This window comes from Mycetomoellerius zeteki, unplaced genomic scaffold (assembly GCF_001594055.1).
Source record: "Mycetomoellerius zeteki isolate Tzet28-1 unplaced genomic scaffold, Tzet1.0 scaffold174, whole genome shotgun sequence".
NCBI lineage: Eukaryota > Metazoa > Arthropoda > Insecta > Hymenoptera > Formicidae > Mycetomoellerius > Mycetomoellerius zeteki.
In genome coordinates this window covers 3673646-3693160 of record NW_017256696.1, presented here as the reverse complement: position 1 = coordinate 3693160, position 19515 = coordinate 3673646, and the positions used below count along the sequence as shown (strand labels likewise).

At 32.5% G+C, this 19515-nt stretch overlaps 1 protein-coding gene across 1 annotated transcript in view; it reads right to left on the bottom strand.

Moving 5' to 3' along the window:
- Nucleotides 1–17119: 17119 nt before the first annotated feature.
- The window catches only part of LOC108721472 (allatostatin-A receptor), a 34021-nt gene continuing 31625 nt past the window's right edge, over nucleotides 17120–19515 (bottom strand). The window contains exons 2-3 of the mRNA XM_018446020.1: nucleotides 18320–18971; nucleotides 17120–17534 (exon numbers count right to left, since the gene is read on the bottom strand). Coding sequence (XP_018301522.1) covers nucleotides 17120–17534; nucleotides 18320–18963 — 1059 coding nt within the window. The 5' untranslated portion in view covers nucleotides 18964–18971. The remainder of the gene's footprint in view (nucleotides 17535–18319; nucleotides 18972–19515) is intronic.

Genomic DNA, 19515 nt, shown 5'->3' with positions numbered 1-19515 from the left:
AGAAGCATATTACCATATAAGGTCCCCAACAGTTACAATGAAACCAATGCTTAGCCAAGCCTACGATTGTCAATTGACGGCCAAGGTTCTATTAACCAGTACTGTTGGTCTTCACTGGCAAATGATTGACTGTCAAATGACGGCCAAAGTCCTGTCAGCCTGGGTCATCACTGGCAAATGATTAGCTAAAATAATTGGGTACCATTTGTCGGTACTGGACCCAAGTTATCATCTAGTACTTAGCCAATACTGAACTAGTAGTTTGCTAGTACTGTGCCAATATTTGAACTATGGCAGTCACTACTGGTTCAGTACTAGGCTGATTGTAAAACTCTATGGGTTTGAACATATTGAAGCATACGACATGAACAAACCTTACACAAGTCACAAAATCTAAAACCATTCCTAAAAAAGTTAGGTAATTGGACAACGTCCAAATCACGTCGAAACTACCAGTTCTCGTCCGATCACTGAAGTCAAGGAACGTTGAGCACGGTTAGTACTTGGATGGGTGACCGCTTGGGAACACCGTGTGATGTTGTCTCAATTTTTTTTGTTTTAAAATTCAGAAAGTAAATCTTAAAGTTAATAGACTTTGTACAAGTAGAGAGAATCTTATTTTTTCAAGTCAGTTTTAATTCAGGACTTAATTGTCAAGAAACGCGTTGCAATATTAAAAGTTGTAATATATGATTGCTATTAAAGTTTTTATTCAGAGAAAATCAATTGCAAATCTCGAGGGAATCTCTATTTTCAAGAGAAACTCCTTTGGAGGAGTCTTATGTGCGGGAAATGGAGCGAGAAATTATTTGCAAAGATGTTCCTTGAAACAATCGTTCTTTGCACGAGAATATAAAACGATACTGAATTACCCGTCCTCTCTCATGCCTTTAAATGTTCTAATAGTGACTCCAATCTTATGACAATCAGGATCCATTAAATTTGAGAGTTCCTGCAATAAGAATACAAATTGTAATTTGAAGCAGACTATAAAAAAGACGTAACAGTTGTGATCATACTTGCGAATAACGGCACAACTTCGTCGCGTTCCTTAATAATTTTCCTTGATAACTGAACCAGCTTACCTCAAGAATCGTTAACTAAGCTGATCTTTAATAAATCGTCATAAATTCTCTCCGAAAACAAGTTGGACACCAGGCACGAGAGAGCGTGCCATTCTTTCGCTAATTTTTAATTAACTCGCAATGTTTACTCGCAATTATTGTTAGCGATGGGCGGAATCCGACCGCTCAGCACGAAATTGGTAGAGGGGGTAGTTCATACAAGCGGGAAGAATGCTGGAGGACGAGAGAGATAGACTAAAAGAACTGCACATGAATTAACAATGAAAAGAGAGTAACAAGTATATTCTGCATAATCGAATTACATATGGTCTTCGTAAAATATAATCTTTATGCTTGGTTATTCGAGATTCGATATCCTTAACGAGAATAATTCAATTCAACTGTACAAGTGTCGATTAAACAAGATTACAAGATTTTGATGTTACTTCAGCTCTTAATGGGTGCTTTCCAGCAAGAACACAGTCAGACACTGTGTAACATTGGGTGCTTTCCATTTGATGACACAAGTGTCGTTCTATCTTTGTCATTCTCTAATTATCAAGAAGGATAGAAGGATGCTTGTGTCATCAAATGGAAAGCACCCATAGTGAGTCGTTTCATCCTTGTTATTTGCCAACGTTAAACAAGGATGAAACGATTAACTGTGTTATACAGTGTCTGACTATGTCCTTGCTGGAAAGCACCCAATATTGTTGGATACTAAAGGCGAACAGATGAGACACGAATACGTTACGACTAAGGCATATCGCCAGTAAGCAAAAGCTCGTAAGTATAATCGCCAAGGATAATATAACGCAAAAAGATAATGGCTACGCGACACAGAAATATTTCTCTACGTGGTGCCTCGAAAATGGCTGTTACGCTGCAAAACAGAACTCTCGACAAACTACGCAACAAAAAGTGACTCGGCTGTGGCAAGTAATCACTAGACCTATAAAGTAGCGTAATTGATTTCGGAGTATCAATCATGAAACTTTATCCCTAGGATGGAAAGTGAAAATTTTAACCATTGAAGTTAATGGAGAAATTTTTCACTTTTCACTTTTCATCCTAGGAAAAAAAGTTTCATGATTGACCCCTTGAAAGTTACGTCAAAATGATCGAAGTGCACATAGTACACGATTCTAAGCATGGTGGTTGGTGGTTCATCTTTTAAACTGTACTTACATATTCCTTCGTGCACTTTCATGCACTAAACTTCTACAGCATATATAAATCCGTATTAAACTAAAGAACACATAAATTAAGCATTCGTACATATTCTTTTGGTCATAAATAAACTAATTACAATTAAAAAATATTAATTTACATACTTGACGGCTTCATTTTCCCAAATAAAGCACGTATATACAAATGCATAAATTCGAAATGGCCGCGTTTTGCGTCAAAATGGAATCGAGTTTGCGGTACTTTATAGATCTAGTGACTTTAGTAGCAAGGGGCTATTAGTGCTATTCGGCAATTAATTCTATCTTAAAACGAGTGTTCAGGCGGATGGCACGTGCTTACAAGACGAGTATTTTGCAAATTTTCTTATATGTAAATCTTTTTTCCTCAAATGCATAGGAAAAGAAAGATAATTTAAGAGATATACTGTTATTTATAGATATTATTATTTTTTTTCATATGTTTATTTTATTTTATGAGCTTCGTAACTCGCGCTGGACAAATTGCCTAATCTCTGATTGGTAAAGATCTCGGTCCTCTGCCATTATGCGTATTGGTTCACCTTTTTTATTACATCATGCTGCTAGGGACACTAGCCATAACCAGCCACAACACGAGTGCCGGCCGGGATTTTTCCGCGGATCTACGTCCTACGATTCTACGCAGATCATTGGGTCCCCCTCCTAATCAGGGCTACTTGATGCGCCGATTGGTCTTTATCGATCGCGCGAATCGCGCAAGTCCTCATGAATCGTAGATCCTTACACGATATGGTGCCTAATCCGAATAAGCCATCTACAGCATCCGCACTGCAGGCAACCTTTCGTTTCCTCCCGATGATTCGGGATATCAAATGGCTCTTCGCTACAGTGCATAGTGGATCCATAAATGCGTGTCTTTCCTTTAAGTGGACGGTACACTCTACTTGTGCAACTTCAGTCTTCTGTCTGCGAAGATGTGCCTTATCTCTGGAGCTCATCTTTCACTTCTTTTCTGTAAACAGTTGCGACAGTAATAGGACCTATTAGGACCCCAACAGCGTGGCAAAAAGAAATACAAAATAATATGACCTGCGTGTACAGGGCTCCCTGCAGATGAGGTGATTTCCTCATGTAGTAGTGAATTCTTTTCAGATCTTCCTGTGCTTGATATCGGGTGAGATGATGAAAATACAAAAAGAAATATCACCACCACCGATCACGATCCGTTAGTGGCAACAAAAATCTAAATTTGGAAACTAAACTAGAAAAGTAAACTATAATAAACAGCATAATTAGCGCACGTCCGCATATGCGCTCGTCTTCCGAGCCGGGAGGATGCAAGATCCTCGTAAAAGTACTGCGACAGTAACGGACAAAAATTGTCACGTCTCACACAGTATATCTATTAGATTGTGAAATACAATGGCCACCAAAAGTTTCCAGTGAACATACAATTTTACGATAACTTTTGTGTTAATTTGTATTTTATATAATTTATATTATAAGTTAATAAAATTCTTGTTATAATTAACTTAAGAACACAACATTTTAAATACTAGAATATATTAATTTTTGGTAATATTATAGTATGATATTCCAATAATATTTTTTAATAATATTTGTTTAATATTATCTATTAATACCCCGCTATATTATCGCTCCGGAAAAGTAATTGTTCTCATATAATTAATATATGCAACATTTTCTAAATTAATTTAAAATAAATACTTCCATTAATGGTATTATACTACATAAAAGAGAAATTTATTTTATACGAACCAAGTTGTTTTACTTTGTAGTTATGAATACTTGTAATTAACAATTTTCCGAAAATTAATTTCGATATCGCAAAATGACCAGCAGGTCGATATTCAATTAATATTGGTATCAATCAAAGGCAGAATATAGAAAAACCTTTCCGAATGCAAAAAGATCCGAAAAGATATCAAATGTGCTTACTTGCCTCGAAAGAATTGAATCACGATCAGTATTGGAAAAGAGATGCATTTCTACATAGACAAATTTGGGGAATTTATTTTTTCTTAGCAAAAATTTCGTTGGACGCTTTAGTGCACTTTAGTGCACATTAAAATTGTCCTATACAAATAAAAAGATGTATATCTAATAAATAAAGAACGAGTTAAATCGCAAAATTCTTAAAATACATTTTATGTTGTTTAATAAAAATATAGCCTATAATTCATAATATTTACATTCACTTTAACAATTAACACTCAGATTAGATTAATGACTTGCGATATAAAACGTATAAATCACACTACTATTACTATTACAAAAATGAATCCGATTCCGGTTAAATTATTTAATGAAGTATACAAATATAAAAACAGATATCTTAATACTTCAAGATATGATAACACTCTATATTAAAAATTAATCAGAAAAGTTACCAAAAGCGGAGAGCGATAAAATGAGCCAGCTCTGTCTACTTCTGTCTACTCGTTTAGCTTCGTTGTGAATAATTAAATGAATATAAGTAAAAGAAATATTTTCAGAGAATATTATAAAAATATTTAAGTTCGCATTAAGCCAGATGTTTAATTAGTTACGGAATTTATTACGTTTTAATTACACTCTCTGGCTATTGCTTTATACGAAACAAACCAATGTAATGTACGGTAGTGGCTATATAATAAGGATCCTTTAATGCTTGTTTCAACAGTAAAACTTTTGATAGTAAAATGATTTGCAGCATGTTGCAAAAGTTTCGAAAGTTCAGAAACAGGAACAAGCTTCCTTTTATCAGAATATAATTAGATAATTTCTTTTATGTATCTATAATTTTTCAATTTTTAACATAAATATTTTATCTTAGTTAATTAAAGTTAACAAAATTAATATAAAGAAAAAATACACGAATAATTTTTAAGACAAAACAATATAAATTATTTCGCATATTAATTTTCGTATCATTTTTGATGTGACATAAAAATGAAATAATAAATTCACAACATTTTTTAATAGGATTTTTCTTTGAATTAAAATACAATTTTCTGAAAAGAAGATTTCTGTTGGAATCTGAAAAAACTTGGTAAAAAAATAAATTTCTGAAATTCCTTTTTGTGACAAATAAAAAAATTTTTTTATATTCATTGTTTTAATATTAAATTCAAGTTAAATGTCTTATTTAAATTAAACAATAATAAATTTTGAATACAATTTTATACAACGTTTTTCTTATCCTCTACTGCTTTGAATGCGACTAATGCCGCGCGAATTTGTTGACATGTTACACGAATGAAAAATGAAACATGGCGAGAGGAGTAAATAATGGGCTGCGGGAAATTTATTTTTGTATCTCCCAACTTGAAGAACGTGCAGCCCACATTTCACCGCTTTTCCAGTCTGTTTCATCGTGATTTCTTTCGTAATTTCAAATGATGTTCTTATATGTATATTTATGTTAAAATTTGAAATATAAAAATGTTATCATAAAAGTCATTCTAAGAAAATTTTTGTTGTGTATTTTAACTCATTTTTGTATTTTACTCAAGTCAACTAATAAAAAAATTAAATGATAATATCATTTTTAGACCGCGTATGTGAGAGACACAACCGATAAATAAGAGCCCTATACGGTCGAAGCTAGATCTTAAAATGCTTTAAATAAATCAATCTTGAATCACTAAATATATATGTACTTGATATATATGTCTAACGAACTGTGCACCGAAATATTTCCGGACTAAACACAATTAAACCACTGTAGTAATTTCGCGAATTAAATTAAAATTCTAATAATTTTGATGCTCAATCAGGCATCATATCAAAAATATTAATATGCTGAAGAACTGTAATTAAAAAAATTAAATAATAAAAATAAATAAGCCTCTTCTTCTCTGCTAATATTATATTCTAATAAATTAGTGTTTTTAAAAATAGATTTTTCAAAAAAGTGATCGAATACAAATTAAAAGGAACAGATATCAAATAAATTAAGCAATTCTTTCTAAAGAGAATCCCTTTTTTCTTTTACAAAAGTAAAGTTACAAGAAATCGAAAATTATTTTAAATATTTTTTTACATCTCAAAAATATAATAAAATCTTAAATTATAAATGGAAATCAATTAAATTCAAAATAAATAATTTCCTAAAATTATAAAATAATTAATAAAAGTAATTCCTGAAATAAAAATTTAAAAAGATTATAAATTATAAACTATGTTAACATCGATTAACACATAAACAAGTCTAATTTCGGATAAAATGCTTATATATATCGATGAACATTTTAATTTTTTCGAACGTGATAAATTATTGTTAAATTTCATATACATACATAGTATCCGAACGCTAAAGGGAAAAATGTCAACATATTAGAATCCAAAGAAATAAATCCTTTATTAAATAACTACGTAATTTATATAACTACGTAATGAGAGATTAAAACGAAGCGACAGGAGAGTGAAAGGGAAAGGAGAAAAATAACAAGATCTGAACACAATGCTCTTCCGTGAACAATCCATATGAAGCAATCCCGTGCGAATTAAGCAAACTGACGATGTAGTTTGGCGTCGTTAGAACTGTACACCGAACAGCATACTGCAGTTATACGTGACTGTAGCATTTAAACGCGGATTACGCGCGCACGCGCGCACGCACGCACACACACACACACACACACACACACACACACACACACACACACACTCTCTCTCTCTCTCTCTCTCTCTCTCTTTCGTCTTTCATTATTCTAATTTCCGGGAATCCGTATGTTTAACCGTTCCTCGACAAGTCGTCACTGTTTCGCGTTGTCACCTCCGAGTTCTCAACTCGAACAGCCATTTTCTCCGATAAATACGGAAATGTATCCATTAATTCGCATTACAGATCAAGTCAGTTCCAATAATTATCACCTGGACCGAAAAGTCAATTTTGAATCTAAATAATATTCAGCGCGACATTTGCTTCTCCAAGCGATTTTAAATGTATCAAAATAAGTTAATTTATTTTTTACACAGAGTGGTCGTAAATAGACGACGAAAATATCAAGTACATTTGTGGGATACACTTTTAAAACGAAACCTTCGTTGATGACTTTACGACCTAACTTTGCGTGGGTGTTTATAACTTCTGCCACGGTTGCGGTTACATCGGGATGCATCGTCGGTTCCGCGGTTATCATTCAAGCGTTATCGCCGACGTTTTTGCAGTTGTCGTAATTGCGCCAATAAAACTTCATTCAACGAGGAGGCGTAAAGACTTTGAAAAACTCAGCGAGACCGCTGAAGGTTCATTTGCCAACAAAATTATCCGACTGTCCGTCTATTTGCTTTATGCATATCTCGCTTAAAATAAACGTAATGCATAAATAAGAAATAAATGTCGTACTAAAATAGATATCATTTCCTAGGATTTTTTGTTTTTAGTACTTACAACTTGACGTTACAATAATTTAACGCGTTTTTCAATACGCGTTTCGTCTCTAATCTAAAAAAAATTTCCAAACATATATATATATGTCATGAACTTAGTTTTAAAAGGTTCTTGATATTGCTTGATATCGAGTTTGAATATGGCTTGAAAATATCGAATTTTAGGGGTAACTTCCAATAAATGAGAATCTAGCATTACGGGCTTCATAATCAAAGCTTAAAAGTCAGTTTAGAAATCAATACTAACTATTTACATAGCACTAATGAGTTTAAAATAAAACGAAGCAAGTTTAATGTTTTTACTTTGCAACAAAAACTCCATAAAACTGAATTTTATTAATAATATTATTTTTAATTAAATTATTTTTTAAATATTTTATCCTCTATATTGGATCAATATCATAAAAACTTTTTTATTTTTTATTTCAGATACAAATAAAACATTATAAAATTATCCTATACGCCAAGTTTCATAAAAATCGAACAAATAGTTTACACAATAAAAAGATGTGATCCGAAATGGGATCGCCGGTCCACAAAACGTTAAAAGTATTGAATAACAGCGCTTTCAATACTCAAAAAATAATTAGTCATTATCTTTCAGTATTAATATTTTGTAAGGGAATAGAACGTCGAAGATACAGTTATTTCGAATGTTTTCCAAACCATATTTTAATATTTCGTTGCCATAAATTCTGTATACGTATTATTCAATTCAATTTCCTCTGGAAGGCCTGCAAGCGTATCCAATTAGTTCAGAATATAATTCTCTGCAATGAGAGCTGCCTGATTCGACGGGTTCCAATAAGTTTTGCTGTTAATGTCACGCGACATTGTAACTTCATCTAAGAACTATGTACAAACACTACAGTATATAACCACCGCACATTGTACTTTACTACCTTCCGATGTTTGGAAATGTCTGCATTAGTCAGTTGGATAATTTACGAAAACCATAGAGTTCTGACGAGCAGCGAAGTTTTGCGTCGCTGCGTATGAGAGAGATGTTCAAATTAAATTAATTCTTAAAATAATAAGAGATAATAGGCAGCGAATTAGTAGGAAATGTAGCGTTTTGTTCTTAATTTTATTCCACATTTACATTTAGAAAAAAAACATAGTAATGGCAACTGTAAAGGTGATAGTTACACAAGTTTTATATGTAGAATTGATGTATTATATGTAGTCAAATAAATTATTTTATAATTTATTTAACTGTATATAGTGAGTGCAAAACCTTATTTTAAGAAAATAAACATAATATAATCAACAATTTATTGAAAATAAGAATAAAATAGATTATATACTTCTAAAATTATTTTACCTTAAAATGATATATAATAATTAAAATGTGTGTGTGTGTGCTATTTCTTAATAATAAGCAAAAATGAAAAATTGTATTATTTGGACGCACAAAAAGTATACAGTCGGGAAATTTAGCTTTTAAAATAATGAACACGTTATTTTCGCGAAACTTTTTTGTTTACATTAGGGCAAAAGATACTCATTATTAAATTGCTAATTAATGTTTAATTGTTTTCTACAAATAAGGCTTTTTAATAAAAATTACCCTTGTATTTACCGAATACTTTTTTCTATTTACTATAACTATTACATTAATTCTTTACATAAATATTTGTATATAATTGTCACTGTTATAATTGCCATGTCACTATGTCTCTTTCTCTATAAGTGTAATCACTTGATCAAAGATATAAACGAAATTAATTTACTAAATGGAGCAACGTAGCAAGACGAGATGTGGCGATATACTGGAGCTTCATTGAATCTCACAGGTTTCATGAGCGGGCGAGATTTTGGTCAATATATAATTTAAACCGAGCTTTGGAGCAACATCTTGCTGGACTGTTAGATTACCTCTTCATCGTCGAAGGATCGTCCTTCCGTGCGGTTTCCGTCTCGTTTTGTGTCAGTTTCCGGCTTGAGTAACGTAAATATGTCCATAGATCCGCAAATTTGTTTTACGTAATGAATGAGAACGCGCAGTTTGGATCTCTTATAGCTTACGGCATGCGAAAGCACGAATTGCCTTTAGATTATCGTATATCTCGTTGATTTTTGCACGCTTAGATTGGATAATTATAAAATGATTTTAATTATAATAAAATGAATTAATTATAATAAAATGATTTTAATTACAAAATTATTGGATAATTATAAAATGATAACGGTTTACTGTTTTTCCGAGCCATTTAAAATCTATATTTTAAAATATGAAGCGATAATAAACTTTCTAAATTTCATAAGAATTTCACGTTAAATATCATCGACATATCTCTTTTTCTAAATACTTTTAATATTTTTTTAAAATTTTACCCGATTTTATTTGAAATCGGACTGTTTTGTGCGATTAATCGGTCAAACAAATAAATAATTTATAAGTTCCATATTGCGGATCTCATTGTTATTAATTATTTTATAATTCAAAAAGTTCAAAACGAATTTAATTGCTATTAATATAATTTGAAAAATTTTAATTAATTTTTTGAGGTTTAGGAATAAGTTCGAAAGGATTTTTAAATTTTTGTAACTTTAAAAACAATTTTGTCATTTAACAACATTTTTATTGTTAAACATCGTAGCGACAAAAATAAAATATTTTTAGAATAAAATTTTAATTATCGAATGAAATTTTTTTATAGGCAAGATCTCTATCTCAATTTATCAAGATCACTGGTGGGCGAATACTTTCCTAAGTATCAAGTGATCGATCGATATTGTTCGAGAGATGACAACTCGGGAGGCTCTTCTGTGTTCTCTTCACTGTTACGAAGAGCCTTGTCGCTTGCGACGTCTGTCTTCTCGTGATTCCACTTTATTTGGGTCGATGCCTTTGAGAAAGAAACGACAAAGAAGAACTAAAGGAAGACAAACGCGGGTCTGAAGCTAGACATAAAATCATGCTACCAGAAAAACGGACATGAAGTTTCCTTCCGCTTTATCTTTCACAATTCTTCTCCGAGCGACTTTCATGCGTTCGCGGTGACAAATGAAATCGTCATCGTGTCTCTCAACTTTTGCTGTTCATAAGGCTCAGACTGTTTCACTTTTCGTATAGACAAACGTGCGGGGCAATATGTACTGAATGTCATATACACTTAAATGTTCACTCGTTTAATAATAAATTATAACAAATGATATGTTTATATTTAAATTTTCATTAAGAAAAAATTCAATTTGGTTAAATACGGCTGCAAAGTTTTCAACGGCTTAATTAATCATTTTATATAAGATAATATAATTATACTTTTTTCGAAAATGAAATGCGACGTTATCATTTCTCTCTCGGTTTTCTTAACTTTCTTGTTTAATCATTAAACATTCAAGCGATTAAGAGTGTCATATTAACGACGCAGACACGTATCTGAAAAATTAAACTTTATTAGTTATTAGCGCTCATAAAACGTAGTGCGTGGTAATCCTTGAATTTTCGATATCGAGTTTATTAGAGAACTTAGTAATTACCCTTCAATTTAAACTTCCACTCTCAGAAACAAGCTACTAAATCAGATCAGATAATGAATCTATCATTTTTCCGCATATTTTCTTCTTTTGAATATTTGCGTCATGTTGTGTAAAAATATATCATAAACATCAAAGAAAAATCGTAAATAAGAAGTTGCTTCCAAAAATATTCTATTTATTCGCAGAGAAAGTAATTAACGTTCGTAATCAGTAGATTTCAAGAAAATTATTCTTCCAGCGAAAAATAAAAAAAAGATTCTCTCAAAATATGTGGCTTATTGCGTTTTCTTGTATCAATTTTACACCTATGTAGCACGACAATGTTTTCAGATGGAGATGTTGACTATTATATCCCTCGCGGGATATAATAAATTGTTACACGAGAAACTAAATTACAAATACTTTCAAGGTTTATAGCGCGACAAGAGCTGTAGAAGGGTGTATGATTAATGACGCGTTGCGGTTAACAGCCCGCAGCGATAATGGCAAAATTTATAGTGGACAGAACGCGTGTTCAAAATGATCGAATACCGTTTGCAATTTGAAGTAATGAGTTAGTGCAAAAGTGTCTCGAAGACTACAGCTGAGATAAATTTCTCTCATAATTCCTGTAAATCTCAACATTACAAACAGAATATTATGAAGAATATTTCAATAGTACAAGGTATGAAATAAAACCTATACATATGTATTGTATATATATATATATATGTATGTGTGTGTGTTTGCATCTCAAAATTTCGGCTATTAAATCTGAAATCTTAATAATTACATGTATAATTAATAATACTAAATATTGTATAATTAATAGTAGTTAATTAACACAGAGGAAGGTCATCTTTTTAAAATAAATAGAATAATATCTGATTGTTCATTATTGCAGTTAAAGTTATTATTTTATCTTCAATTATTTTTAATGATATATAACTTTTTTCACATTTCGAAAATGATTATAATCATAAAGATTAATTATGTGGCTGCTAAACTATAATATAAGCTAAAAGCTACTATAAGCTAAAAAACTCTGAAACACCTCTCTCATTATCTCACGCCGTCGTTTTCAGACCGATTGGAAAATTTCCCGTATCATTGCCATCTCCACATTAATGCGAAATCCATGTTATCTGCAAAGCAACAACAGTCTCTTCTCGACAAAAATAGCGCGAAAAGTATGCACCGCAAGTCTTTTTATCATTCTCTCGCTAGATCTAATGCGTTCAGGTTTTCAATCATTCCTTCGCGAGTCGCAACTGAAGTTCATCATGAAATGCAATTAACCTGGAGAAGAAAAAAGATTCCTCGAGGATAGAATAATTCACGAAGGAAATCCTTCGTGTCTCTATAAATCATTTTTCACAAAACTATAACAATTTATTAATTCTAAAATTTTTTTATTAGAAGGTAGTGTTATATATGATAAATATTTATAGCCTTTTCGAAAAGTTTCATTATAAAACGTATAATATTACGTTTGTATTCTTTTTATGTTTATTATTTATGATTGCGTTTTAAGATTGAAAAAGATTTCGGCATGTGGTTTGCAGAATTGGATGTATATAAATTCACACTATATTTCACATGTATTTTCACTGTAATTCACATGTATTTATATGTGCGGTCGTTTTAAAGAATATTTATTTAAGATCTGTTTTGACCGAAAATACGATTATTTAATTAATTTATTCTCTTCATTGATTTATTCTCGTTGATTTAATTGTAAATTATAATTATCTACATCTGTTCTTGTTATTTTCACTGGATAATCAAGCACATAATTTTTGGCCCATAATTCCACTGCATACATATTCTCTTTCTATTTATAATAAGCTAATAATCCGATTTCGAAAAATAACAGCCATTCAAATAAATGACAATTGTAAATAATATAAAACCGTTTATATTTACTGTGTAGTAGAGCGTTAAAATATAATAATATACGGTCCAATAATATACGGTCGTGCAACTAATTTTAATCGATAACAGAAATGATACTTTTTTTCTGGAAAAAGTGTCGACAGAAATTTCGAACTTTATTATAAAGATAATATCAAAAATTGCAAACGTAGTCACGATAAAGTACGACTTCGTTCAATATTCTCACTCTGTGAAAAGTTTCTCAAAAGTTCTTTCTCACTCTAAGAAAAATTTATTTTTAAATGGACTAAAACTGTAATTAAAATAACAGAAATGATAAAAAAATTCAGCAGTTTTAATCATTTCAATGCCTTGTTAAAAAATTATGTGAAACATTTATTTAAATCATTGTTATTCTAACTGGAATTATAGAGAAATTTATATAGAATAAAATTTTCTCGCGAATTTTATTCAGTGTGTCACAAAAAGTACGCGTTGGTAACACGTTCGAGGAATGTGACAATTGCGAGGAATGACGCAGGAAGACAATGAGGACATTTGCTCGTCGGGAATGAGAGTTAAAATTTGCTTTTAAGAGTGCACAGTTGAGAGCGAGCGACGGGAAAGATATATACTCAGTCGAAGGAACTTTTCTTCTCAAGTAAATTAGGGTAGCGTCGCGTCAAAGAGCGGCATATTTTTAAAAAGTATTTTAAAATACTTTATCTTACTTACACTCATTTCAAAGTAATTACTTTAGAAATATAAGTTCCGGACTTTTGCCACTTGCGAAGCCGTGGCTCAGCACTTCGTAAGTACAGAGTATTTCACAAATTGACTTGCTACGTAGGACAAACCTTCTAATAAAACAAGATTGAATCTTATATAGGATGTCTGACAATCACCAAACGTTTTACAGACAATTCTACGATACTCATTAAAAATTCATTAAGAATATGCAACTATAATTATTTAACAATTAGTATTAAACCCTGTTAATGTGAGATTTAGATTCTGTCTTCTCTTACAGAAATTTAATACTGAAAAGAAGTGATTAATTTCTTATTTTGAGTATTAAAAGCACTGAACAATATTACTTTTAATACTCAATTCAAAGCAATTTCATTTACCAATTCATTTTCAGTGTTAAAAAATCTGTAAGAATCACTTTGTCCCGTTCATGGTCTAAAAAAAAGTTTAAATTATTCAACAGTTTAATTTATTCAATAGTATTATATATGAAAATTAATTGTAACAATGTATATTCGAAATTGAATAAATGACAAATTAAAATATTATATTCTTAAAATTTAAATTTGCTTACACGCGAGAGATAAATTAATACCAGAATTTATAAGTATATTTTCTTAGATGAGCTACTTCACATTATTCTTTATATCAAATGAAAATTAAAGATATTTATATTTATTTTAATTCCATTTTATGCAGTATACGTTAGATGCGGCATAGAGATAGCATTGTCAAATGCCAAAAACTAAAGGCAATAATATTCATTCCAATACAGTCAGATAAATTATCCTTCCCAATAGAATGGTATATACGTTGAGAATGCGTCTCTGCTTTCGCATCGGACCAATTAACTTTCTGTCAATGCAAACAAATTGTATTTCTACTGGTTAGTTATTACTGTTATTTTTCGTTTAAAAAGTATGAATTTGTTAGAAAACGTATTAATATTAATTTAATCGATAAATACACACACAATGTAGTATTTTTTTAAATGGAAGCATAAGTTTTCTAATATATATATATATATATTTTGGATATTGGTTTTTAAAATAAATAGAAAGAGTTCCAATGGTAATGATACCTTGAATACATTCAGATTTTAATGCGTACTTGATATATTGATGTAACGAATATATTACAAATAAAATACAAAATTTCTCTAACGTACTTAATATTTAATACCACATTTAATTCATAAAAATAAATGTTCCATAAAAATGCAGTGCAAAAAATTACATTGCACTTCTTTTTTACGATCTTTTTTTTATTTGTTATAATAATTATTTGACATTAATATATAATCTGGTAATAAGTCTCCAATATCATATAATATTCATTCATACACGTACCATTCGATTCTCCCTTTCCATACACTTTCGACAAGTACAAACTTCTCATTCAGTAACATACGGTTGTCAATTCGTTAAATAACACGCAATTTGAGCGAGCTTCTTCCTAATAAAGTAATTGTGACGAATAGCAATTGCGATTTCTCACTTGAAAATTGAGAGACATTTTCAAATAGTTAAAGTATAATTTTGCAAAAAAATTATATTCATATGACGTATAATTCCAGCACGATACTTGTACGAGGTAAATAAAAGGCATGAAATCAACGAAAAAAAATCTATATTATTTTACTCAAAAATTCTATTATACTCAAGTTTGGAAGATGTGACGTAATTATATAAATATGAATATCGATCGTGCCTTGTAATACGCAATTTCTTTTGCACTTTTGCGTTAAACCGAGCGAGTACATATGGAACACACAATATAATTTCAGTCTGTATTATTTATGCGCCTAGGGACGAAGAATGGGAGTGGAAATGGAAGTACGTAATATGCTTTGAATAAGCTCCGATTAAGCTCGCTGTATTCAGCTTTGTCGTTCACACACGCATTGCACACACCCCAAAAGTTTCATGCCACTGACACTATTTGACCGCAACCAAAACTTGCCTTCCTTCATCTCTCTCTCTCTCTCTCTCTCTCTCTCTCTCTCTCTCTCCCTCCGTACAATGAAAACTATATCACTAACATGGTATGTTGTTCCCGAAATGAGGCAATTCCTGCGATTGCATAATGTGAATGGTCGGCACAATCCAAGATTATATGATTATAGCGACACGCATATGAAATTGAGCTGCGAATACTGCGTTCTTTCAGACGATACGGTTTGCGATTCGAAGATCAAAGAGCTGATTTTCTTAAGTAAATCAGATCTGAATTTTGTAAAAAGTCTATTTTATTGTAATCGAGATTGTGCAAATTATTTTGGTACTGAAAATTCGAGATACTTTGAAAATAAGCTCCTGAATGCGACGGTAAGAGTCTTTCGAATGTTGAAAAGATAGTCATCGCTATCAAACGTTCACCTTGTCCGAGCTATACAGGATGCTCCAAACTTGATCGTTTTTACTGTTACACCGGGAGAAGTGTTTGATATTTATTTTACTATGTTATGATTGGTGAAATAATTATGTGATTAGGAGCTTATAGTTTTATTTTTATAATTATTACGATTGCAATATTAATAATAATTACATTAGTTTACAAATTTTGAATAATTTTCGGTTCTAAAAAAAACCTTTTTAACTTTTAAAAGTATTTCGAGTACTAAGTTTGAATTTGCCGCTAAAAAATTTCATCAGGTCAAGTTTTTAAGATACATCTCAAAAAAATCGAATAAAATTGATGGAAATATTTCAATGGCACGTTCAAATTTATCGTCGAGAATTAGAAACAGTCTTCATATGTTGCAAAAAAATCTTGTAAACTAGTGTAATTTTGTTATACCAAAAATATATATACAGGATGTCCAAAAATTTGTGACTTAAAATACTATAGCAAAATAATTCTAAAAAAAAGTAAAAAATTTAGATTTTTATTTCAAGCAATAACTTTAGACGGTCTTGTGATTTGTAAGTACTGAAGTGCACATTCACTATCGCGCGACTACTAGACAAGTGGCCGTTGTCTATAAACTGACTGTTTAAACCTCTTATTGTCTCAAAAGTTACTGTTTAAAATAAAAATTTATCAATAATTGTTTTATTCAATTTTTCTAGAACCTTCTATAGTGTTTTTAGCTGCGAATTTTAGGAGTTGGTAACAAAAAATGAATTATGATAATTGCAATAATTTCTTTCTCCCAGTGTAATATCTATAAACTCTTGAGTAAATCCGAATAAATAGTCTGAATGTGCGTAGCAATGCAACGCTTCATTTCTCGTTAAAATAAATTAGATATAACTACGAGTCAAAATAGACCCTCTAAAAAGATCCCGCAGGCGCTCGCGCACCTCCCTGAGAAGGATTCTGCCAGCTCCCATCCTGGAATACCCTGTAAAGAATCACTTCGCGATCTACTGCCGTCGCGTGGACGACGGTAGTTTATTAAGTTCTCTTGCCGTATAAAGTGTTGTGTCGAGTGATGGTCTGCCGAGTAGTGGATAGGCTGTCCTGCACAGAATTCAATCGGACGACCGAGTTCTGTGGTACATGGGTAACGCCATTCTCGTGGCGGTTGTGATCGTAGCTGGCACACACCATCGCCAGGGCACCGCCGTTGTTCCTCGACCCTCTGCAGTGCAGTAGTTCCCACATACCCTTGCGAAAGTTGCGCGATAGAAATGCGTACAGCAGCGGGTTCAGGCAGGAGTTCATATACGAGATGAGGAAGGTCGACACGGTCAGCAAAGTGCTGAAGTCCGACGCATGATCGTAGTTTGGGCCCCAGTGTCGCCAGAGGATACGCGCCTGCTGAGGCAGGTTGCACACGGCGAACATCATCACCACTGCGATCAACATTCTGGAAAACAGTGGCGAGACGTTGATGGCCACGAGCACTGTTCTGACGAATTTAGAGACTTCTAAAACGTCCTTAGGATCGAACGATAGATAATAGTCAATAGTGACATAAAATCATTGATGACACCATCCTTTTGAAAGATTGTTTAAAATTTTTTCTACGTAATATCGATGATAAAGAAACGCCCACCAGGAAAAAAATTGCCTTCAGCAAAACAGGCATTTTTTAATAACAATTAAATATTTTGTTTACAATTAAAAATTTAGTTTCTGTTCGATACACTTTTCAACTTTGTAAATAACATAAATATTTGTTCATACCAACAAAATAATTCAATTTGTTATCAGTTGATTCTTATTATGTATTTAATAATATTTATTAAATATTGCACCAATACGCTAAACAAAATACACGGTAGCTATTATCAGACTTTTTTGACAGTGTGTAGGCGGATATGTTAAATTATTTTACTCAATTAAATTGCAACGCATTAAATAACGAAGTGAATGTAATAATAATTGCCAATTATTAGCAAACGTATATTTACACTTCGTTACTATATATAGACATATGTATATATATATGTCTTGAAAATTTTTTGGTGTCCACAAAGTTAATTAATATTCAAAAGCGTTAATAAGCAAATGAAATGATCATTTAGCTGTCCCATCGTAGCGATACCGCCGAATTCTCGGACGCAATTGCTTCAACGGATATTAATTTCAGCGAGACGGAAATTGAAGACGCCCTAGAATCTAACATGCCTTGGAAATAGATAGACGTACCTGATAACGCCGCGTCGTGCCTTTAATACGTTTCTGCTGGATGTGTGTACATGATGTACTCGACCGTTTTTTGTCTTGGCGACCAGGCCGGGTCCTCCGAGGGTCGCGCTGCTCCTCCAGAGACCTATGGCGATCCTTGTGTAGAGGCAGCACATGAGGAAAAGCGGCAGGAGGTAGAGCAAGACGAGATTCACCACATCCAGAACGTTCTTGTTGTGCTTCTTGATATTGGCTATGCAGATGATGTCGACGTCGCCGCTGTTGAGACGATTGCTGATGGTCTCAACGTAGAAAAATCTGGGTGAAGCGTATACGGCCGCCAGGATCCATACTACACCAATCACCATTCTAAGGCGTCTCCTAGTCAACATGGACCGGCACTTGATAGGATGGACGATGGCTAGGTAACGCTCGGTGCATACTACTACGAGGATTAGTATGCTGGCGGTGTACGAGAGCGCGTGCACAAACATATACACCTTGCAAAGGAAGTCACCCAGCTGCCAGCTGTTCATCAAGTAGTTGGTGAGCGTCTGGTAGACGCAGAATATGCCCACGCAAAAGTCCGCCACCGCCAGATTCGCCAGGAAGAAGTTCGTGATGCTGCGCAACCGACGGGAGAATGTCACCACGAAAATCACCATCAGGTTGCCTAGAACATAGAAATGTCAAGATTATTAGAATGTGAACTTATTGCTAGTAAAATAAATACGAAAATAGTAGGTATTATGTTATTTACATATTTCGTATTTCACGTTTGGATTTAGAGAGAGGTAATACACTGCGTCTCATATCCTCGCTTTCTTTATGGAATACCATCTTTTGTTCTTTTATTTTCGTTGCAAAAGACCGTTGCAAACTAAAGACCGTTGCAAAAGCAAGCGATGTTGCTCCGATTAAAGAAGCGTGTGTCACGAGAGTTGCATAAAATGCAGAAAACGAAATGCGGTATACGAGTTAAAATGGGAGGTTGTCGCTATTTTGATATGCCTAGCACGAACGTTCCACGTGCGACCTGTTATTTTCTAAAGAAAAGAGTGTAAAAGCGTAACATTGATATAATAAAATTTATCGCAATTGCATTGAAGTAAATTAAAAGGTTTACCATGTATTTTCTTTATTTGCCGAGGTTTTTTTATCAGCGCAATAATTCGCACATCAATATATTTTCCGCGTAAATGATGGACGTTTGAAAC